Source organism: Euprymna scolopes, chromosome 36, assembly GCF_053919585.1.
Source record: "Euprymna scolopes isolate OS-2025 chromosome 36, ASM5391958v1, whole genome shotgun sequence".
Taxonomy (NCBI): Eukaryota; Metazoa; Mollusca; class Cephalopoda; order Sepiida; family Sepiolidae; genus Euprymna; species Euprymna scolopes.
The window spans coordinates 87,074,593-87,099,625 of NC_136517.1; the positions used below are offsets into that span (position 1 = coordinate 87,074,593).

Consider the following 25,033-nt stretch of genomic DNA (forward strand, 5'->3'; position numbering starts at 1 on the left):
ATTAAATCTGAACAGTATAGAGTGTGTTGTGTCGACCTGGTGAGAAGTTCACCTGTAAACTGGTGGTGGTTGGCAAATGCACCGAGGTGGCCAACTCAAGGTGTGGCTTGCAATGGTCAAGGCAGACATAGAACTCACATCCAGTCTTTGTGTTTTTGGAATCGCGAATGACTAGACCATGCCGCTGACTCTGCTGCTGATTGATAAAGATGGATGACCTTGACACATTCTGCATCATTATTATTATTGGAGTCGGCTCAACCCACTCCCGGGTAAACACCATTACAAGTGAGTAGTATAGAGAGATGTGTGCAGAACAGGAGACTTTGATGGTATGGCCATGTTGAAAGAATGGGTGAGAGTTCTTGGGTAAGTACAGGGTGTCCAAAAGGTCACTGAAGGGTTTTGAACTTTATTTAACATTTTTTTTTTTATGGTATCTTTCTGTAATTTTAACACGATCTGACTAAGCCATTGAGAAATTTAAAAAAATGCAAAATTCAAACAATCTTTATTTATGAAAAATAATTTCTTTTAAATGTTGCCCATTTTCAGCTTTGTATATTTGTGCTCTTTCCAAAACATTATTCATGAGAGATTGCAGAATCTCTGGATTGCGATTTAAATCCCTTATTTCGTTCCTCATGTTATCCTTCAATTCTTGCAGGGTTTGGGGTTTGACATTTTGAGGTCTGCCAGCTCGCAGAACGAAGCATTAGTTTCGGAAACATCTTTGGGGGTGGTTAGAATGTGTTATCGATGCTCTTAATTCTCTGGAAGTTTTTTTTTTTTTTTTTTTTTTTTTTAATTTTTTACTTGGGAGTCATTTGTAACATAGCTGTTACATGTCAACACTTGGGACCCACATGTTGTATGCAGACAGGCGAAAGGAAACAAAGACAAGGAAAGAATTCAACTCACTTTCTTTTTCAGTTGAAACAACGGACATTTATTTACAAGTACTTCCAGAATAACGCCTTGTCTCTTGTTCAAAAATCTTCTCGTGTTCCAATTTGCTGAACACAATTGCTCTACTGTATCGAACACGTGGTACTCTGTTTTTGTCTGTCCATGTTTGGAACACCTCTTTCCCTGTCAATTGCGGGCCACGTGTGTAACATATCTATTTCCATCCTCTTGTGTCCCGAACACCTGCTTCTCTGAACACGTGTATTTTTTTTATCTCTGTCACATTGTGCAGCCGGCTTAGTCATTTGCATATAGCTGCTGCTGCTGCAGCTGCTAACGTAGCGTCAGCGGCTCTGTTATATATTGTGGTATGGCTCGGACATGACTACGCTTCACATATATTTACAGAGAACAAAGCTGCAAGCTGTTGTTACCCAATATGCAGTTCTATTAATGGAATAATTCTATGTTTGATATATTGTTCTCTACTCCACAATGCAATAATGTCACACATGAAGGTCAAGGAAAACGTGAGGAAAAGGGATGAATAAAGACCTGGCCAGAAATAGGTTAGTCTGGAATTCAATTTCTTAAATCTGTCCAATGCCTACCAGCATGTAAAATACACATTGAACCAAAAATGATACTGTGTCAGCATTTGTTGGTTGTAATTTCTATCTGGATTTCATATGTAAGAAAGATGAACTTTAGCAGTGCCTTTTAAGGAAAAATTGTTTCGTTCAATACTAAGAAGCTGTGACCCCAGACTTATATCTTTGTACAACTGTTTTTCCCGATGATCATCTGTCATCCTTCAGCTTGAAATAATATTTTCATCAGTTTCTTAGCATCAAGTTTAAAATAACATTTTCATTGCTAAACATGCAAATTGAATGTAGGCATTTTATCGTTTTATACTAGTGGGCTTTGCTCGGGCGTAAAATACGCTTAAATATGATATTTTAATTTGTCCAGATCTTGTATATATTATTATAGAGTCGTGATTTCAAAAGTTAAAAAAAAAAAAAAAATATCTAGGTGCCTAGAATTGAAACCGAAACTAGCATTCAAAGCTGGTGACTTTACCACTGTATCAACATGACAATCATATAAACTGATTAAAAATTAAAAATAGACTTAAGACAAATGTACAAAATATGTAACGATTTTTTTCAATTTTGACCCATTTTTGACCCCTTAAAACAATTTTAACTGGATAAAGACCCATAAAAGAAGGGCCCATAAAAAAATCCAATCATTTGAGGCACCTAGCGCCGCTCTGTGACTTTTAGTTTCGGAGGAGATAGTTTGAAAATATGGAGAAAGTCGGACAGACAAACATAGCCGTTTATATATTAGATATATATTTCTTAAAGATACCACGTTAAAAGAAACAGAAATTCAAAATGTTGGTCTTTTATTAGTAACACCTTGTGTATAATTGTCCCAGTCTTCCTTTTAACGTATCTTAAGAAAAAATATGTATAGCTCGTATCGCACTATTGAGCTATCTAAAAAGAACTTTATTTATGTCATTACTATTCTAAGTAGTTAAATTACATATAAAAATTATGTATATTTTTGACAGCACCTGTTTCGTAGCACAGAATCATTCATGCAATTATGTCAATTTTTGAATTTATTCCGCCCTTAACTCATCAGAAGAAAAAGAACTCTAAAAGAAAATAAAGGGCATGATTACAAAATCTAAAATTGGAAAAGAAGTTGCAATTATTTTTCAATTTGTTACGCCATGTTTGAATTTGATTCCGCACTACGAAACAAATGCTGTCAAGAATTGTGCATTTCAACCTACTTAAAGAAATAAGCGGTAAGATGGTCAACATGCTGAAATTTAGAATATAGACTTTTTGTCATTTAATGCTCTGTAGTTACATTGAGCTTCATAAATTAAAGGGCTGGTATAAATAAAAGGTGAAATATATATATAAACATATATATATACTAGCAAAAGTACCCGTCGTTGATTGGGTTCAAAAACAGCCTACAGAAAATGGACTCTGATTTATAAAAGTATGATAGGTTATGAAAAGGAAGGGTTGTAAAGAGACAGCTTCAAATTTGGGGGTATCCAAACTAAAGCAAAATATGATGAAAGTAAAAATAAAATAGATAAACCGCATAATTTATTATACCATACCTGTTCACACTGAAACACTTATAATATTCTGTGGATCTATATTAAAAAACCTTGTTAAACTTAAGGGATGGTAATAAAATTGTGGGTCTGCGTTTGCGCTTCGCTGCCATAGAATGGAAATAGACACAAACTTTAATAAAGACTTTTCATATCTATCTACGTAAGTATACTTTGATAATTATGTTTCAGTTTGAAGAAATATGGTATAATAAAATTATGGGGTGTTCGTTTGGGCCTGACCTCCATAGAAGGGAAATATTTCACAAAGTTTAACAAGGTTTTTTAATATAGATCCACAGAATATTGTGATAAGTGTTTCAGTGTGAACAGGTATGGTATAATAAATTATGGGGTTTATCTATTTTATTTTTACTTTCATCATATTTTGCTTTGGTTTTGATACCCCCGAATTCGAAGCTCTTTACAACCCTTCCTTTTCATAACCTATCATACTTTCATAAATCAGAGTCCATTTTCTGTAGGCTGTTTTTGAACCCAGTCAACGACGGGTACTTTTGCTAGTATATATATATATATATATATATATATATAGAGAGAGAGAGAGGATGTGCAGACATGGGGGAAAACTTTTTAATCATGGCCACTAGAAGTATAAAGAATATAGAACAATTTCTCTTTGCATCTACATCATATCATGTAGTAAAAATTCGGGGCAAACTTGTTAACTTGGACGATTCATTTTTATTTTTCAGATTCAATTGGATGCCTTGCAGAACTGAAAGAACTGAATATCCGAAACAATGAACTCAAAGAATTGCCTGCAAGTCTTGGATTGCTGCACAATCTCTTAGACATTTATGCTGGGTGAGTTGGCATCCAAACGACTTTTCATTTTCCCATTGCTTCTCATTATATAACCTTTGAATTGAACAGACATATGGTTTTTGTTCTATAACTTAGGCTAGGGCAGTAGCTCTAGATATCTAAAACCTTTGACAGAATTTAGCACAATCAAATCTTTAAAATATGTTCAACCACACAAAACTCAGATAAGTAGACACTTTAAAAGCATCATTCTGGCTGTACTATTAAAAAACGCCCTGCTGAGTTTCCGCCAAACTTTTCAACAAATGACTTAACAAATCTTGCTTTCCTGACTGCTGGAAAACTGCTTCTGTGGTACCAGTTTACAAGAATTCTGGCGAAAGAACTGACTGATTAAATTATTGTCCCATTAACCTCCTCCCTCTTTTTGCTAAAATATTTGGGTCCATAATTAATCAAGCTCTAGTCCACGACCTCACAGCTGCTAAACTTCTGTCTGACCAACAGTATGGATTTAAGTGAACCCTACTGCAGATATCCTAACTGTAATCTTTGAACATATACGCCATGCACTGGATAAGGCAAGGGCAGTAGCTGTAGATATATCTAAGGCCTTTGACAGGGTATGTCACGATGGTCTTATGAAAATCAGATCATATAATATTACTGGACAAATACTTAACATAATTAAATCCTTCTTAAATATAATTTAATAATTAAATCCTTCTTAAATAAGAGAAGAATTCAGATTGTCCTTGATGATCCTACGTCAAAACAATATGACATAAATGTGGGTGTGCCTCAGGGGTCAATCCTTGGACCTTTATTATTCTTGATATTCATAAATGACTTCCCTGATAAAATTATCTCCGAGATGAGTATATTTGCTAACGACACCACACTCTATAACGGACATGAGGGGAAAACGAATAAACATATAAGGCAATGGCGGAAACCTTAGAGGAAAACCTCCAGTCTGTAGTGGAATGGGGACAAAAATGAATTCAGTGCTGCCAAAACTAAGCTTCTTTCCTTAAATAATTACGAGAAAGTTTCACGACCACTAATAGCTATGACAAATGATACATTGCCTGCACGTACTTCGTTCACAGGGAACATTAATTGGGACAGATACATTGTGGCTGCTGTAAAAAAGATGGGCTCTCTCTACCGTGCTAGAAAGTTAATTACGCCTGAGAGTATCCTGTACCTCTACAAGGCTACCATTCACCCATGAGTGGAGTATTGTTGCCACATTTGGCTGGTGCATCTGTTACTGGTCTTTCACTTGTCCCACACTATCAGCTAGGCTTCAACCTCTGTCCCATCCTTCTGCTGGTTTTACAAGTATTTTAATGGTAGGTGCTCAGACGAACTACAAGCTCTTGTACCCCTTTGACATAAATACCTTGACAAACCTGACAAGCAGCAAAATCCCACCCCATGCACCGTAGAGATTCCCAGATGTCAGAATACCTTCTACTCTTCTTCCTTCTGGCTGCTAGACTTTGAAATTCCCTTCCGGTTTCCTGCTTTCCCCGACTGTACTGACATGCATAAGTTCAAGTGTAATGTAAACAAACATCTTGCTTCTCAACTCCCCACATAGTATCCCTACAAATTATGCCCTAGATAGTAGCCCCCAACATCAAAGTGACACTATGCTTTGTTTGGGGTGAAAATGCAATAAAAAAAAAAAAAAAAAGAAAAAAGAAAAACTGCAGTATAGAACAGATGCAACACTGATGTAAGGAATTGTAACGAAAAAAGTAAATGACCAAAAAGGAATTTGGGTTTCATAATTTTTTTTTTTTTTTGGGGGGGGGGAGGTATGAAAACTAAATAAAGTAAATTTAAGTTGATTAAAATTTCCGCATTTTATAAGGCTGAATAGTTTGAATTTTAAAAATGTTTATTTTTTTATGTATATATCTATGAAAGTGAGAATGTGTGTGAGGACACTTCTGAACTTATATACTCAACGATTTATTTGATCTACAGACTTGAAATTTGATATATAGGATATTCAGACATGTGGAAAACTTTTTAATCAGTTTTCATCTGGAAAAAAGGGCTGCTAAGGGGTTAAAATTGAAAGATTGGCGCGTGGACGTCATTGGATTTTTGTCTGTTTGTTAACTGTTCCACAGATGTATAAATCATTCACATGACAAATTCATTATGTTAAAAATAAGTAGGTTTGAAAACACTTTAAGATCGTGTCAAGCTAGCTTAATGGTTATCGTACTTGACTTATTGTCTCTAGGTTTTGGTTTTGATCTCAACCCGAGTATTTTTTTTTTTTACTTACAAGAAGTGAACTTTTTAGAAAAAATATAATACTCGTATGCACATGTCTCCGTTTCTATATGAATTAAAATATAATATTTAAATGTATCTTATGACAGGGCACCACTATTTATTTTACTTGAAGTTGTAAATAAAAAAAATGGACAATATTGGTTTTATGTCTATTTATTTACAACTTCAAGTAAAATAAATAAATAATGGGTTTATATATGAGAGAGAGAGAATAAATGACAAAAAGTTATATTCCAAAATTCATGATGTTGACCATCTTATAATTTATTCCTTTAAAATTCAGTTGACTTATACAATTTTTTTTATTTTTCCATTACGCCATTTTGAATTTTTTTTAGGTATATGCAGCTTCTCTTCCAATTTTTGGATTTTAATCATGTCAAATCACACTTCATTTCCTTTTGACGGATTGATTGTTGCTATTTCTTCTGATGAGTTAAGGGCATAATAGATTCACTGATTGATATAATAATAATTAAGTGAATGATTTTGAGCTACGAAACAGATACTGTCAAGAATTGTATAAATCAACTGAATTAAAGGAATAAATTACAAGATGGTCAACATCATGAATTTTGGAATATAATTTTTTGTTATTTATTCACTACATTGCTCTGTAATTACATTGAGCTTCTTAAATAAGGATTGATATACAAGAAAATATATTTCTACAGAAATATATATATATATAAACTCTTTGTCTTTATAAAAGACAGTATTTCATTTTCATTTGATGAAAACAAGTTTTCTTTTTTTTTTTTTTTTTTATTACATTTTCACCCCAAACAAGGCACATTGCCACTTTGGTGTAGGGGGCTACTATCAGGGGAAACATCTACTGGGGTACTATGTAGGGATTTGGGCAGCAAGATGTTGGTTCACGTTGCACTTGAACTTATGCATGTCAGTACAGTTGGGGAAGCAGTGACTTGGAATGGAATTCCAAAGTCTAGCAGTTCTGGGGAAGAAACTACTGGAGTAGAAAGATCTTTTACATCTAGGGATCTCTACTGTGTGGGGGTGGGATTTTGCAGCTTGTCGGGTCTGTCGAGGGTGTTCACGTCGTGGGGGCACAAGTGCCTGCAGTTCATCAGAGCATTCACCATTAAAATACTTGTAGAACAGGCAGAGGGATGCAACGTTTCGACGATGGGACAGAGGCTGAAGCTTAGATGCCAGTTTAGGGCCTATCAGATTTGCGACTCTCTTTTGAACCCTGTCAAGGAACGAGAGACTAGTAGCCGATGCACCAGCCCAAATATGACAGCAATACTCCATACATGGGCGAATTGTTGCAGACCATCTACTAGTTGGCCAGTTGTGTACAAATCCCAAGAGTGATAGGAGCCGTTTATCATGTCTGAAAATAACACAATATTCAACGATCAGAGATATGCTGCTGTACATGCTTTCTTCTGATCCAAATTATGACAACAGGACCATTGCCAACACCCTCAAAATGCAAATCCAGACGGCTCAGGGCAAAGCTCAACAAAGTTTCTATAGTTATGATCGTTGGTGTGGTTTCTAGTCATCATACCACCTCACATCTTCGAAGTTTAGTTTGAAAGTCAATACCAAAGTGTACCTGGATGTGCTGAAGAGTGTGGCAATCCATTGGTGCAATCTGGTGGGCACTAGCAGACCCAAGGTTGCTTCAGAAGGAGTGCTACGACTGTATACGTTTCCCTCACTACTCTCCACCTCTTCTATCAATCGGAACCTGCTGGACTACTTCTTTTGGTCATACGTGGAGAACATCACCAACATGACCTCCCACAACACTAAAGCCAGCCTGATTGCTGCCATCTGCCGATCCCCCGCCGGAGCTTGTAGAAAAGGCATGCTCCTGGTTCCGGACCCGTATCGTGGCGGTGATGGAGGCTAAAGGTGGTTACATTGAATAGATGTCAGCTCTACTACATAATCAAGTTACCTGAATTGATTTTTTCAAGAAAAGTTTACAAATAAAGTTGTAGTGTTGTTTTCTTTAGGGCAACAAATTTAAATATGAGGGGGGGCCAAATTGTCATAAACTAATGCGATTATAAGATGTTTTAATAACAAGGTTATAAATCTTTGTTACATTAAATAAAGTAGTTGGAAAAAAAATTTACAATTACTCAAATGTTTTAATAAAAATTATAATATTGTCACAGTTTACATTTTTTGTTATTAATGTTATAAAAAATTATATATAAAACGAAATTTAGCTTTATAGAAGGCAGAACAATGCAGAGATGTAACGGATAGACTCACACTAAAGCAACTTAACGTATAATGGTGGAACCGGGTATGCAGTTTCACTTTATTGAATCACTACATGTGTGTATATGTATATATATATATATATATATATATATACATACATACATACATACAGGTATATATATATATGTATATATATATATATATATATATATATACATACATACATACAGGTATATATATATATGTATATATATATATATATATATATATATATATATAGGTCAGGTCATGTCATGTGCTACTGGTACCATGTAACCCAGTACTACCTACCTCATGGTCGGGTCACCGGCGACTAAACTGGTTCCCCCACCAGACTTGTTTGGTGAGGAGGGCGGCTAGTCTCCCTGAAGGATTAAAAACAAGACCTTCCAAAGGGCGAATGAACTCTTTTTCTGGGTCAACAGCCAACTAGCACCGTGTGTATTTGTGTGTGTGTGTGTATATGTGTATTGGGGTGGAGAGGGCTCCCGTAAGCTGTGGTGAAGGCAACCTTTCTAGGAGAAGCAAATCTCTGATTTAAAAAACCATAAAGCGGAAGACCAGTACCCGCATTAAGCTGGTCTGCAGTTTAATTTGTTGCTGGCTATCTTGCTCTTGCTTGTTGCTAGATCAACATTTTGAACCGAGAGAGAGACTTAGCTGTTGTACAAAGCTAAGACTCTGTAACATCATATTTGTATAGATACTCCCTCAGGCATTTGGGCTCATGGATTTTAAATGTCTGAGGGAGTGGTGCTCGTCTGACAGGACATTGCAATCATCATATATATATAAAATATTTAAATAATAAATTAATAATTACAAATAATACGGGTCCTGGATATGACCTTAAACTATATCTGATGGTGAGGCCCCAGCTTGCGGGCTTTAGGGAGTATGGGGCTACCCTTTAATTGCTATTGCTCCCAGGTCCACTTTGTCCCCGGAGTGGTAGTACCTGCTAGGGTCCCAACTAGAAACCGACTTGAAAAAAACAAATATATTCTATTAAAAAATTGTTCTTCAAAATCACTGGATTCGGCATTAAATAACCTGAAAAGGTTGATATGTCGTAAAAAAAAAACAACCAACCAACAAATATGTCCCAATATGTGAGGGCAACTAAAATATAAACAAAGGGCAGATAACTTCTATCTTAAAAGCACTCAGGAGGGGGGGCGAGAAGGAAGAAGAAAAACACCACAGAATCACTAATAAAAAATAAATCTTATTTTATATAACATTCTACATGTAATATGTTCTTACTTGGGTCAGGTGGATAGGTGATATATCACTAATAAAAAAATAAATAATCTTATATATATATATATATATATATATATATATATATATATAGTCATCCACATACAGTACTGTTTCGCTGTTTCGCAGCTCATCAGTGCGGCTAGACAGGCAACTACCTCAAGCCAGGATTGAAACCCGACCGTTTGTACGGCAGTCAAGGCTCCTAACCATTACGCTATTGGCGGCTGCTTGAACGAGTAGTGAGTTTAACGATGTTTTAACATCGTCCGAAATACCTCCGCTCGATTTGTTTACACAAAGAGCGTCGCTTATATGCTAATGGTAATTCGTTTTTCACTTCTCAATATGCTCAACTCAAGGTGAGGAGCATTATAGTCATCCACATACAGTACTGTTTCGCTGTTTCACAGCTCATCAGTGCGGCTAGACATATATATATGTTATATATATATATATATATATATATATAACATTCTAAATGTAATATGTTCTTACTTGGGTCAGGTGGATAGGTGATATATCACTAATAAAAATATAAATAATCTTATATATATATATATTTTATATATATATATATTTTATATATATATATATTTTATATAACATTCTACATGTAATATGTTCTTACTTGGGTCAGGTGGATAGGTGATATATCACTAATAAAAATATAAATAATCTTATATATATATATATATATATATATATATATATATTTTATATATATATATATATATATTTTATATAACATTCTACATGTAATATGTTCTTACTTGGGTCAGGTGGATAGGTGATATATCACTAATAAAAATATAAATAATCTTATATATATATATATATATATATATATATATTTTATATATATATATATTTTATATATATATATATTTTATATAACATTCTAAATGTAATATGTTCTATAGGATATGGATAGGTGATATATCGATGATGCTATGTGTTTGTTTGACTTTCAAACATGCGAGGTGGATTTACTGTAGATTGATCTATTCCGCAGAATTTGGAAATGATTTTATTTATTCCAAATGTGTTAGTACTCAATATTATTAATAGTTTATTTTATTAATATTTAACCTCCATTATTTATATTTGTAATTTTTAACTAATCATTATTTTATTCATTATTAATTTTTTTATATCATCTTTTTATTTTTACTGTGATTCTTTTAGATTGAGTTTTTCTGCAGAAATTGGGAATTAATTATCTGGTTTGTGTTAGTATTCAAAATTATTTACAGTTTTTTATTTTTATTTTAATAATATTTAACCTTAATTATTTATTTCTGTATCTTTTTACTAATCTTTATTTAATTTTTTTTTTTTTAATGATTGCTGCGGTTCTATTCATTCAAGCTATTTCGCAGAAACTGGAAATTAATTTGTTTCTGGGTGTGTTGATACTTGATATTTTTTTTTTTTAAATTGATATTTAATCTTAATTATTTTTGTGTTATATTTTTATTTATATCTTATTTGCTGCGGTTCTTCTGCAATTCATCTGCTTACTTTTTTTTTTACTCATTTTTGATATTAAGGGCGGGGGTGGGTGGGTAACTTTTACCATGGTTAAAGGATAGTAAAACTAATATTTAGTATGGTTTTAGTTCTATGGAATGGCTCAATCTACAGTAGAATCCACTAAAGTCAAACACACGCCTGATGAAGGGATGATTTCCTGAAATATCATGGATAAGCCACCGGATGCAAATAAGAACGTATCTTACAAATATACCAGGTAAACCAAGTGTAAAGGAGATTCAAACAATTGCACTTAAAGGGACGGTTAGAATCTTAAAAAGATCTCTCGGTTGGAGTGTCTAAAATAGCAGGTGTATGTTTGGCATCTGGTAGGATGCCCCATCCCTGGCTTAAACAAAATAAGAAAAATGAAAAAAGGTAGAATATTATATAATATATATTAGTGATGGGACGATTCCAATATTTTTACCGATACAATTACTGATTCCAATTCTTTTTATTTTAATAATACTTAATCTTAATAATTTCTTTGTATTTTTCACTAATCTTTATTTGTTTATTTTATTTACTTTTTTTATGATTGCTGCGGTTCTATTAGGTCGAGTTGCAGAAACTGGAAATTAATTTATTTTAAGGATGTCTGTTGATACTTGATATTATTTATATTTGTACTATTAATTCAAAAATGTGTGGAGCATTTTAGAAGTTTGTGGCGGGGAAAAAATTGCATGTAAAATAACTGTTTTGATTGGAAATGATTATTTTGATGACAAGAAATATTCAGGTCTAATAGTTATGGGTGATTATGTTAAAAAGGGATTAGTTTCAAGTCATAAAGCTTTTTTTTTTTTTAAAAATTGGTGCGGCAAAGCATTAAATTGGTGGATCAAAATTAAAGATCGTCCTCAACAATCCAAACTAAAGAAAAGAACATCCGCAACAATCCAAACTAAAGAAAAGAACGTCCTCAACAATCTAAACTAAAGAAAAGAACGTCCTCAACAATCCTCGGATGAACAGGCAAAATACTCTACAGCTGCACATCAAGTTCAGTTTAATCAAGCAGTTCACCAACGCTCTGGACTAAGATGGTGACTGCTTCACTTACTTGTGCCTGGCTTTTTCAGGATTGACAATGGAGAAGTTGAAAGCTGGCATCTTTGACAGTTCTCAGATCTGGCAGCTCATCAGAGATACAGAGTTTGAAATCACAATGAATGAAGTGGAACTGGAAGCGTGAAAAGTATTTATTCTGGTAGTGGAGAACTTTCTTGGCAAAAATAACGCCAGAAACCACGCAAAACTTGTCAACCACATACTGATTTTAAAAACCTGGGCTGCAACATGAGCGTCCAGATGCACAATCTATTTTCACATATAGACCTGCTTCCCGAGAATCTGGGTTAAATGAGTGTTGAGCAGAAGGAGAGATTCCATCAGGTTCTGTAAGAGATGGAGACCAGGTATCAAGGTTGCTGGGATGCAGTCGTGATGACTGATTACCGTTGGAATCTAAGAGAGACCTCTTTGTTGCCGAGAATTCCAGGAGTTCCAAGAACTAGAAGTTCAAGCCCTGAAGTTTGAACAATAGTGGATCAACATGCAATTTACATGTACTTACCTTTATCAATGTCCACCATTCATTGGTGTTTCGATCAGGTAATCAATATATGTTGTTGGCAAAACATGTTTTTCTCTTAATAACATATTTAAGATTATATCTGTTCACAAAATTCAGTGATAATGTCACAAAAATGTAATCAATTAATAATCCCTCTTTTTGCCAAAATATTTCGGTCCATAATCAATCAAGCTCTAGTCTATCACCTTAAAGTTGCTAAACTTCTGTCTGACCAGCAGTATGGATTTAGGCAAGCCCGTTCTACTGCAGATATCCTAACTGTAATCTTTGAACATATACACCATGCACTGGATAAGGCAAGGGCAGTAGCTGTAGATATATCTAAGGCCTTTGACAGGGTATGGCATGATGGTCTTCTCATGAAAATCAGATCACATGGTATTACTGGACAAATACTTAACATAATTGAATTTTCTCTTAAAAACATATTTAAGATTATATGTTCACAAAAATGTAATCGATTTTGTCACATCTGATTTTTTCTTTTTTTTCAAATCAACTTAGCACAAAAACCTGACCTGATGGAGAGAAATAGATGTCATTTCTTGATTCAACAGCGCAAAAATATCCTAAATCAGTTTTACAAATCTAGACAACATTCAAAAAGTAAAAAAAAAAAAATCTTTATTAGTTTTATTACTATATATATATATATATATATATATATATATATATAGCTTCAATTATATAAAAGGAACTTTGTGTGTGTGAGTTAATTCCATATAGACTCCACAATAGCTGAGCTGATTTTTATGAAACTTTACACAAATGTACTTTATGTATCTGGCAGTGTTCTTAGATAGGTTTTGTATCAGAATGTTTTTGATAAGTAACGATAATCAATAATTAAAAAAAATCTGATGAAAGAAGGAACAGGCAATTTTGACCAAAGTTAACACCTTATACAGCCTAACATCACAAGTGCATTTAAGTTTTATTACCACACAAGTAGAAAGACCCAGTATATAAAAACAGTAGATTCTTTGATATGACAAGGGCGCGTGCAAAATTTGTTTATATCACAATTGAACCATCATACTTGACTTTTGCATTTTAAACTTTAATTCAAACCGTTATATATAGAAATCATTTTATAAAATCAACAGTAAGTTCTCTACAGTGCAATGTAGACTACAATATATTTTGGATTGTCACTGTGAGGAGACCTATGAAGCTTCCTTCTGGTGTACAGAGATGTCTCCAACTAGATCAGACAATTGATTTGATTGAAAAATGTGAGTTCATTGATTTTAATGACAATAAAAATATGGGAGTGTGAAACATTCATTGATCATTATTTAATCCTGACAACATTGGGTCTCCCTGCTAGTATATATCTCAAACATATTTATTTTTAAATTTTTATTATTTTCCATAAATATATGTTTGATTGTGGTTATGTCATCATACAACTCATCAGAGACAAACAGATATTACAAATTGCCACAAATAGAGAGAAAAAAAACCCTTATTAAGAAGTGATCTTCATAAGACCCCCCCCCCCCGCTTTGACTGTGTGAGTTTGTTCCCTCTGGACTCTGAAACAGCTTAAATTAAATTACTTCAATTTTTAAAGGCAACTGATGTAGACTAATAATAATTGAAAATAAAGTAAAAATAAATAAATCAACTTTAAATAATATTTCTAAGTAGAAGAATAAAGACAATTCTATTAAAACAAACAAATAATATCTAACTAATTAAAATAGATTTTCTTTAATGTAATATACAAATGAGGTTACGTCTTGAATGTAGATTTCCCTTGAATAAATAGTATATATAGAAACTGAATAAATAGTATATATAGAAATCAGGCTGAAATGTGTGTAAACGTCCGTTTTCAGTATGAAAATTAATTTGCGAACCAGTGTACCTTTTGTACGCATGAATTAAATTGTGAACAAACAGACAGGAATACGACTTTATTATAATATGATGATTGCAACGTCTTGTCAGACGAGTGCCACTCCCTCAGACACTGAAAGTTCATGAGCCCGCAAATGACCTATAGTCCTGCCGGCGAATCCACATGCTCAATGTTACAACCCGGTAAAAGTCGTAACACAAAATATAAAAAAAATTATTTAAAAGAAATTAGTTTTCCCGGGTTTTAAGATACGGGAGGGATATATCCATTTTCTCGAAAGACATTTATAAACACAAGACAGGAAAAACATCCAGGTAACAATACCGAGGCCAATGGAAAAATTAACACAATTTTATTTACATATATAAAAATATATTATAACGAAAATAAAAGAGAATGTGTAACTGGATGAACAAACAAACTTGAAATAGATTCGAGAGAGAATTTCCGCGCAAAAGAAATAAACAGTTCACACCCTGTCGTCTGCTTTTAACTCCAAAATGGAAGGATATCCTTTTCGTGTTTTTGTTTTTATAGTTATTTTCATATATGAGAGAGAGATATAGAGAGAGAAAAATAAACAATCGACTCACTCAGCGCCGGGTTTTAAATATTTCTGTCGCATTCCTTTCTTTTGAAACAATTTCATTCCTTCGTCTATTGGATACATCGTCATTCCTCATTATCGCCTTTTTTCATTTTCTCTGTCATCAAAATATATCGTTCATTTCTTTGCTGTCATCAGCACCACAAACGCCGTCACCATCGCCAACAATGTTGCTTCCCTGACCCTCCTCTTCGGCTGCTATATCGTAACTGTCTCGCCACCCCTTTCCCTCTCTCTAATGGTATACCTTTCTCTCTCTCTTTGGCGCCCCCTCTCTCACTGTATGTACCTGCATCTCTCTCGCGTCACTCGCTCAATAATACGCGAGGCGGATACCTGCAGCTTTCCCTCTCTCTAGTTTCATATCTTCTCTCTCCCCCTCTCTCTTTCTTTACAGTTTATAGGCGTCCCCTCGCTGTATTTTCGTATGTTCTCTCTTTTTCTTTTTCCGGATGTTTACAAATTCACTGAGAGCAGACGACAATATAAAGCGCGATAAAACAGAATTTTCTCTCTCGACCTGTTTTTTTTATAATATTAAAAGTAATTATTGTCTCAAATTATATATTTTTTTCCACATATTTGTAACACTCAAGTAGACATGACACTAAAGACGGTCATTCATATATATACACGCATTCACACATATGTACACAAATCATACACACATATACATGCTTACATACACAGTACACATTACGCACGCATACATATACATACACACACATGCAAACATAAACAAGACGGTCATTGGTATACATACATATAAATATATGATAATGATTGCAACGTCTTGTCAGGCGAGTGCCACTCCCTCAGACATTTAAAATCCATGAGCCCAAATGCCTGAGGGAGTATCTATACAAATATGATGTTACAGAGTCTTAGCTTTGTACGACAGCTAAGTCTCTCTCTCGGTTCAAAATGTTGAGATCCAGCAACAAGCAAGAGCAAGATAGCCAGCAACAAATTAAACTGCAGACCAGCTTAAAGCGGGTAATGGTCTTCCACTTTATGGTTTTTTAAATCAGAGATTTGCTTCTCCTAGAAAGGTTGCCTTCACCACGGCTTACGGGAGCCCTCTCCATCCCAATACACATATACACACACACACACACAAATATACACGGTGCTAGTTGGCCGTTGACCCAGAAAAAGAGTTAATTCGCCCTTTGGAAGGTCTTGTTTTTAATCCTTCAGGGCGACTAGCCGCCCTCCTCACCAAACAAGTTTGGTGGGGGAACCAGTTTAGTCGCCGGTGACCCGACCATGAGGCAGGTAGTACTGGGTTACATGGTACCAGTAGCATATGACATGACCTGACATATAAATATATACATACATGCATACATGTCTATAAGCATACGCTCATATATACCCATATACATACACAATGCATAATACACAAACATACATATACATACCCACATGCATGCATACACATATACATACATACACATGCATTCATACAAACATATATAAATGTATATACATATACACACAGACACATATACATACATATTTATTATAATATATATATATATATATATATATATATACATGATGATTGCAACGTCTTGTCAGACGAGTGCCACTCCCTCAGATAATGAAAGTTCATGAGCCCGAAAAAAGACATATAGTCCTGCCAGCGAATTCACATGCTCAAGCAGACATAACACTAAAGACGGTCAATGTTATACATACATATATATACATTCGTACATACACAATACGCACACATACATATACATACACACACACATGCAAACATAAACATTGGTATACATACATATAAATGTATACATGCATACATACATACATGTCTATAAGCATACGCTCATATATACCCATATACATACACAATGCATAATACACAAACATACATATACATACCCACATTCATACATACACATATACATACATATACATCCACATATACAAATACATACACACATATACTTCCACATACATATACATACACATATGCACATATATATACATACACATCCATATATATGCATTAATACACATACACACATACATGCACACATACAAATACATACACACCTGCATACATACACATACATGCATACAAACATTTATAAATGTATATATGTACACACACAAACATATATACACATAGACACACAGATATAAATACATATAAACTCACATGTACATATATAAATATATACACACATACACATAAACATACACACACACATACATAGATAGATAGATACATATAATGATGGCAGAATAGTTGTTACATGCATCCAGCATTACAGGCGTACACACGTCACAGCTTTTTTATCGCCACAGGACTTTTTTTCTTTTTTTTATTTTTTATAATAGACAAATACCTGAGGAAGTATCTATACAAAGATGGTGTTACAGAGTTTTAGCTTTGTACGACAGCTAAATCTCTCTCTCGGTTCAAAATGTTGACATGCAGCAACAAGCAAGAGCAAGATAGCCAGCAACAAGTCAAACTGCAGACCAGCTTAATGCGGGTACTGGTCTCCCACTTTGTTGTTTTTTTTTCTTTTTTTTTTAAATAAAAAAAAAAAAAGTTTGGTTGAGACAAACACTTTTGGAATAGTAATTGACGATGATATAAACAAATTCACACATTTTTTCACAAATAAACTCAGCGACGAATAGTCAAAATGTAAACAGTCCAACGAACATAAATTAAAGACGCTTATTTTTATTTATTTTTTTTTTAAATAAAAAGTTTGGTTGAGACAAACACTTTTGGAATAGTAACTGACGATGATATAAACAAATTCACACATTTTTTCACAAATAATATATATGCATACACACACACACACACACACACACACACACACACACACACACACACACAAGATGTCTTCAATCTTCATATGGGCATTTTTATTGATAGTACACACAGCTAAAAATATAGAATCCATTTAAGTTCAAAACCCTTCAGCAACTTTTTGAATACCCTGCATTAGGTACAATATAATAATCAATAGAGAATTGTCTCTAATAATAAATGCATAATCTGCATGAATTATACTTTTATATTTAAGCGTATCTTATGACCAGGCAACGCCGGGTGGCCTGCTGGTAGTATATAGTTTTTTTTTTTTTTTTTTAAATGTGTGTGTGTGTGTATTTATTAATTATATGCAATAATAGTTACTAATATATTAAGTAGTAAGATTGTAGATTTAGAAACAAAATAGGAAAATCTGAAAATTCATACAACAATGGCATAGTGGATAAAGTACTTGGTAAAATTTAGTTGTAAAGTCACTCTCTTCTGGAGGTTGAAGGTTCAATCCTCAGTATGGGTGATGCTCAAAATACAATTGCAAATTACTTAGGACTTCTACCCAGTCATGGATGACAAAACAAGAACATCCTAGCCCTGTGGATAAAAAAAAAAGAAGAAAAAAAAGTGTTCCATTCAAAATTCCGCTCAGATTTCTGAGTTTGACGAGATACACATGAAGAAGGTCGGAGGTTACATCGACCAAAATGTTGTGAAAATAAAACTCAAAAGGAGAAAAGTCCGAAGAATCTAAATAATAAGAGTTTTTAGATATTTATTTTTTATTTATTATCTCCCTTGGATGTTTTTAATAATGTGCAGAAACAAATGTGTAATTTTATTAACCCCATCCTTTCTACTACTCCGCAACCTCTCTCTCACAGACTTTGCGTTTTAGAGCAGATGCACTTTGCAAAAATGGAGACACAGACATAGTGAGGTTCAGAAATTCGATTATGGCGCGCGTTTTTCAGAATTGTCTTATCTGCTCTCCGTTTCTTTTGTTCTAGCATTGAGGAACTAATGACACAACCACCCTGTTAGTGATTGCCATACATTTTACGTTTTTTTTGGCTTCTTTACTAAATGCTCAGAATTTTTTGCTCTATTTCAATGTTGTTGTTTTTATAAATTCAAATGCGATTTCTTATTTTTTTAAAAATTTCATTCAACATTTTTGTATTTTAAAAAAATTTCATTCAACATTTTTGTACTTTAAAAAAAAAAATTCATTTATCATTTTTGTACTTAAAAAAAAAAATTAATTCAACATTTTTCTTTTTTTCTTTCTTTAAGCAACAATCAACTAGAAAATATACCGGAAGAATTATTCAATCTACAATCTTTAGAGGTAAATTTACATTATCTTTTTTTTTTTTTTTTCTTGTTTGATGCCCGTCTTACATGCTGGTATGCAGTGAATGTTTTTTTTTTTTTCTTATTCATCCGATTAAAATAAATTATTTTTATCAGAATTTTTGAGATAAGGAACATTTGTATTATTTTGACTACTCTTCTCATCTTTGTTATTTTCACGTTTCGGCTGATGTATTATTAATTGAAATTCATTATTCGGATGAGTATTGTTTATTTCTTGCGGACTATTTCTTAGTTGTTGTTTCATGATGTTTTGGCCAACTATTCCTCTGGCCTTTGTCAGTTTTTGTACTGTGGCGCAGTGGATAGAGACGTTGAGTCTCTACGGTTCCAGTTGAGAATTGTCTGAAGATAGTGGTTTTAATCCTACACAAAGCCAGCCAGAGACTTACTTGGCCAAAGCATGCTAAGACGACAACAACTATGGAAGGCAGTAATTGCTGAGAATACAGTTAGGAGATTCAGAGTTCCTATCTCGTCACGGTTACCACCTGACGAAGGCCAGAGGAGTAGTTGGCCGAAACATCGTGAAACAACAACTAAGAAAGATGAGGATAATAGTCCGCAATAAATAAATTAGTTTCGGCTGATGTAACCTCTAACCTTCTCCAACTGCATTTTTTCAAACCCTTTATTTAATCCACAGAGGTAGATTGTTCTCATTCTGCCAGCGATAATAACGCAAATAGCAAGCTCTTCCAGAGTAAACCCACCTTAGGAGAATGAGGACCATCCCCACAAAAATTAAGAAAAGAACAAGTGGTTATAGCCAGAACGCACATTAGCCACACAAACCCTACTTACTCCTACATACTCAGGCAAGAGCAACCACCACAATGCCTAACATGTCAGAAGACCTACACAATAAAACATATCTTTGTTGAATGTGGAGCCTACGCTACCACGAGAAAACGCTGTCTAAAATCCAACACTATGAAAGACATTTTTAAAAGCACCCGCACAAACATTCTCTCATTTCTGAGAGAGATTCAACTATACCAAAAACTATAACATCAAGGCCTTACAAAAAACAAACTTTCAATTAAAACAGATAACCTTGTCCTAAAACTACTGAACAAACAAACACTTTGAAACAAATGAACCAAAATGATCGTCAGCATTAAATGACCCAATGAAGGTCGATATGCTGGTTAAATAAACCAACCGACCAACCTTAATATAATATATTGCTGATATAAATTTCATTTGATAAGTCTTTGGTTGGTTTTCATAGTTTGATTCTTAAAAGAATTTCGCATGATACTTTTTCGCTTCTCGGATTTGCATCAATTTAGCTATTTGCTGGCAAAAGGTATTAACTGATAAATTTCTAAACTTCAACTGTTGTATCCAACCTGTGCCAAATAAATTGTTAGCATTTCTTAACATGAACAGGTTTAATTTTTTGGTGGTTCCTTTATTACAAGTTAGACCAGGGGTTCCACATGTAAAATATAACAAATTAGAGGTCCACAATGGTATTTTGGTGGTTCATAAATAAAACCAAAATAATGATTTTTATTAAAAATTTAATTTTTAATGTAATTTTTTGGTGGTTCCTTTTAACATAATGTTGACAATACTTGAATTTAATTTTTGTTTTAGCCATTTTATTTATTTATTTAAAAAAATTTTTATAGCGTGGTTGGTTTATTCAAACTTTTCCATGTTTGAAAATTGATTATGGACAAATCAGACCCAGACATTTTTATTCAGGATTTTTTTACTTGTACTTCCTTATATTCGTGCCGTCCTGTTCGTCTATTCTTGTGAATTTATCTCCAGTTTTATTTCCTTTAATTGTTTCTGCAATGTAAACTCTTATGTCTAACTTTATTACGAGTTAGACCAGGGGTTCTCAACCAGGGTCCACAGAATTTTTCTGGGGATCCATAGGTAAAATATAACAAATTAGGTGGTCCATAAATAAAACCAAAATAATGATTTTTATTAAAAATTTAATTTTTACTGTAATTTTGGTTTGACATGAGAAAAGCTGAAGTAGACATTCAAATTCAACGCTAATATAGTTATGATTGCGTGTGACAAAAACAAAAACTTTTCCTTTTTTGTCACACATATTAGATCAGGAGTTCTCAACTGAGGTCCACATGAACCCTAGTCGTCCATGGAATATTTCTGGGGATCCACAGGCCAAATATAACAAATTGGGGTGCTCCACAATGAAATTTTCGTGGTTCATAAAACCAACTCATAATGGTTTCTATGATTAAAAATGGAATACTGTTGCCATATCTGGGCAGGAGCTGCTAAAAACAGCCTATCCTGCCTTGACAGAGTACAAAATAGACTTTATGGCTTAGTGGGGGATGCCCTTTTCTCTACCCTGCAACCTCTCTCCCAGAGAAGAGACGTTGCAAGCCTATCTTTGTTTTATCGTTATTTCCATGGCAAGTGCTCGTCTGAACTCCAATCTCTGGTCCCCCCTCGCCAATCTTTCACGAAAAACACCCGTCTAGCTGAATCCACTGTGAAAAATTTCCCCCACTCTTTATCTGTGCCTAAATCAAAACGTGGATTCCATGAACAAAGCTTCTTTCTTAGAACTGCACACCTGTGGAACTCTGTTCCGTCTGCCTGCTTCCCACCTGACTACAACTTGGATGTCTTCAAGTCCAACATTAACAAATTCCTAATGAACCGCCCCCTTAAGTAAACACTTTCAAATCTCCACACTAACGTACTGTACTTGCAATAACCCTTATCCCTGAGTGGCTTCCGGGCCTTGATAAGTGGTGACCACCATGTAAAAAAAGAAAAAAAAAAAAATTAATTTCTACTGTAATTTTGGTTTAACGTGAAAAAAGCTGAGATAGATATTCAAACAAATTTGAATGTGTTTTCTAGATTTCAAAAAACTTGCTACAAATATTAAGTGATTGTACAAGTGACGTTTCAGTGGGGCGTACAGTTGCTGTATACAGTCACGCAATTTTCGCGATCGTAAAAGCTAAAGCTCTGTTTCTGTGCGCCGACGTAATTGAAAGCACCTGACGTCATAGGGATGTTGTGTTTTCAGCCAATCGCATTGCAAGGAAAGAGAATTTAAAAATATTTTCCCTAACAGTTCTCTGGGAGCCGGTCTGTCCACGATAAAAGGGGGCAAACGCGACAAAACCAGTCAGTCGAGCCCAGAGTTGAAGTCGAACCAGCATGCTGTAATCACCGACTCTGTCGGGTTTTTCAGACGTTAAACAACCAACATCATTTCGCATGCGTCACACACCTCAATTCTCCACATGGAAGTACCAAATCAGCAAAAATTAACATTTACCCTTCTTATTTAATTTTGCCTCAGTCAGAGCAAGATTTCTTCACTTTACGCATTTAATTCAAAACCTATCAGACTAAATACAAATATATATAGAGTCCTAGCGACCATTCAAAAAGTTACAAACATTAACTTTATTGCCGAAATATTCCTTTCCTGAACATTTTAGCTTTTTAACTTTCATGACTCTCGTGCTAAATCAGCACACACACACACACACACACAAAAATATGTCAACACAATAACGTTACTTGCCTTTTTTTCTGTTAAATAAGTCATTTAACTTTTAAAATCGACTTCACCATAATGCTTTTTCTAACAACCTTATCTTTTTTTTTTTTTTTTTTTTTTAAATTCTTGATGGGAATTCGTTTTTTGCATAAAAGATTTTATGGTTATGTTTAAAGTAAAAACTAAAGGTTTATAATTTCGATGGCGATCTTTTTTTTTCTTCTGAAAAATAAAAAAATAATGTATTATTCTTTGTTAAAAGTTCACACAATACCGGAATAAGATAATAAAATCATTTACTTTGTGGAAAAAACGAGAAATTCATTTTAGCTGGAAAAGAATCAGACTTTTTCTTCTTTTTTTTTTTTTTCTTTTTTTTTTCCAAGTCTGCCAGTAATTTTTTATTTTTAGCAATTGAAATTTAACAGTTTGTTCCTCTGCATTTGTTTTATAAAAGTTCTTTACTAATCCTTGTTGCCATGTTGCGGAATTCATTTTTAAGGTTCTTGAATAAAGTTGTTGCAACTTTACTGCAGTGGGTTCTCCAACCCAATCGTGTATTTTCAAACAAAAGCATTTCAAGGAAAAACATTACGTACTTATGTGTCATGTTGAAATTAGTATAAATTCCCCCAAAAATATGAAAAATGGTTCAGTAGAAGACGTGCTAGAACTAATTTTGGGCAAAAAAGCGTGTAGTATTATTGAGAATGAGCAAGATGGCAAACTTGCAAGCAGTTATCTCCTCCTGATTTCAAGCACCTGAAGAGCTAATTTACAGTGAAAAAATTGCAACTTTGAAAAATTCTGCTTTTACTTGTAATTATTTTATTTACTGGACCATTTTTTTGTAATCTTTTGGAATTAATATTAATTTCAGCAGGACACATAAGTATGTGATAATGATAATGTTTTTCTCTGAAATGCATTTTTTTCGAAGATATACCATAGTAAAGTTTTTTTTTTTTTTATATACTTATCTTTGTCACCTGTGGCGTTCTTTTTAAGGTTCTTGAATAAAAGTTCCATAACCAGTGTTGTGAGTGATACAAGTTCGTCGCCAGTGTTGTGGTTCTGTAAGAGTCTGGAAAAAAGATACAACTTGGTATTTAGTTGAAACCAAATATACAAAAAAACAAAAAAAAAAAACAATTATTCTGCCCATTTAACTTTAAACGTTTAAAAAATTTCTCTTTTTAATTTCATTGGCAGCCATGTTTATAATGTGTGGTTTTTTTTTTAAAAATTAATATTAACATTTTTTTGCTATTCACCGAGTTTTTTTTTTTTTTTTTTTTGTAGGTTCTTGATATTTCCAAGAATAAAATTGAAGAATTGCCTTCTGACATTGGAGCCTTGCAAAAATTGGTATTGTTGGACGTGTCTGGCTGCCAACTGAGCAATCTACCTATTCAACTTCTTAAGTGCGTCTCACTTTCTCACCTGAGAGCAAATAATAATCAGTAAGAAAAATATATTCTCATTTTTACCCCCCCCCCTTTCTATTTTATTGGGTAGAACGATAAAAAGAAAAGACCTGATTCCATTTCCATTTGATGAAAACTGTTTTTCTTTTATCTTTTTTTTTTTTGTTTGTTGCAAACCATCTACTAGTTGGCCAGTTGTGTACAAATTCCAAGAGCGATAGGAGACTTCTATCATGTCTGAAAGTGACACAATGTTTAACAAGCGAGATCGGAGATGCGCCACTGTACAGCTCATGCTCTTTATCGATCTAAGTTATGACAACGCGACCATTGCCAGCACCCTCAAAATGCATCACTGGATTGCCACGAATAACAGGAATGTACTCAGGGTGATGAAAACAAAATTTCCAGCTATGGTTATGATCGTTGATGTGGTTTTAAGTGAGGGCCATATGATGCCACCTCATATCTTCGAAGGCGGCTTGAAAGTCAATGCCAAAGTTACCTGGATGTGCTGAAGAGTATGGTTATCTCCTGGTGCAATCAAGAGCCTATATATATATATATATATATATATATATATATTTCTGATTTTG

General features: G+C 33.9%; 1 protein-coding gene and 1 long non-coding RNA gene across 8 annotated transcripts in view; one reads left to right on the forward strand and one right to left on the reverse strand.

Annotated features, from left to right (window-relative positions):
- Positions 1–25,033, forward strand: part of LOC145260670 (uncharacterized) — a 98,716-nt gene that overhangs the window by 53,414 nt on the left and 20,269 nt on the right. For all 3 annotated transcript variants that reach the window (XM_080119027.1, XM_080119029.1, XM_080119028.1), the window contains exons 9-11: positions 3,784–3,895; positions 19,407–19,461; positions 24,313–24,473. In XM_080119027.1, coding sequence (XP_079975153.1) covers positions 3,784–3,895; positions 19,407–19,461; positions 24,313–24,473 — 328 coding nt within the window. The remainder of the gene's footprint in view (positions 1–3,783; positions 3,896–19,406; positions 19,462–24,312; positions 24,474–25,033) is intronic.
- Positions 1–25,033, reverse strand: part of LOC145260672 (uncharacterized) — a 98,874-nt gene that overhangs the window by 36,220 nt on the left and 37,621 nt on the right. For 4 of the 5 annotated variants that reach the window (XR_013864347.1, XR_013864350.1, XR_013864349.1 and 1 more), the window contains exon 2: positions 24,000–24,094. This is a non-coding gene — a long non-coding RNA (uncharacterized LOC145260672). Of the gene's footprint in view, positions 1–23,334; positions 24,095–25,033 lie in introns of those variants that run through there. The other variant, XR_013864348.1, reaches the window with a different exon arrangement.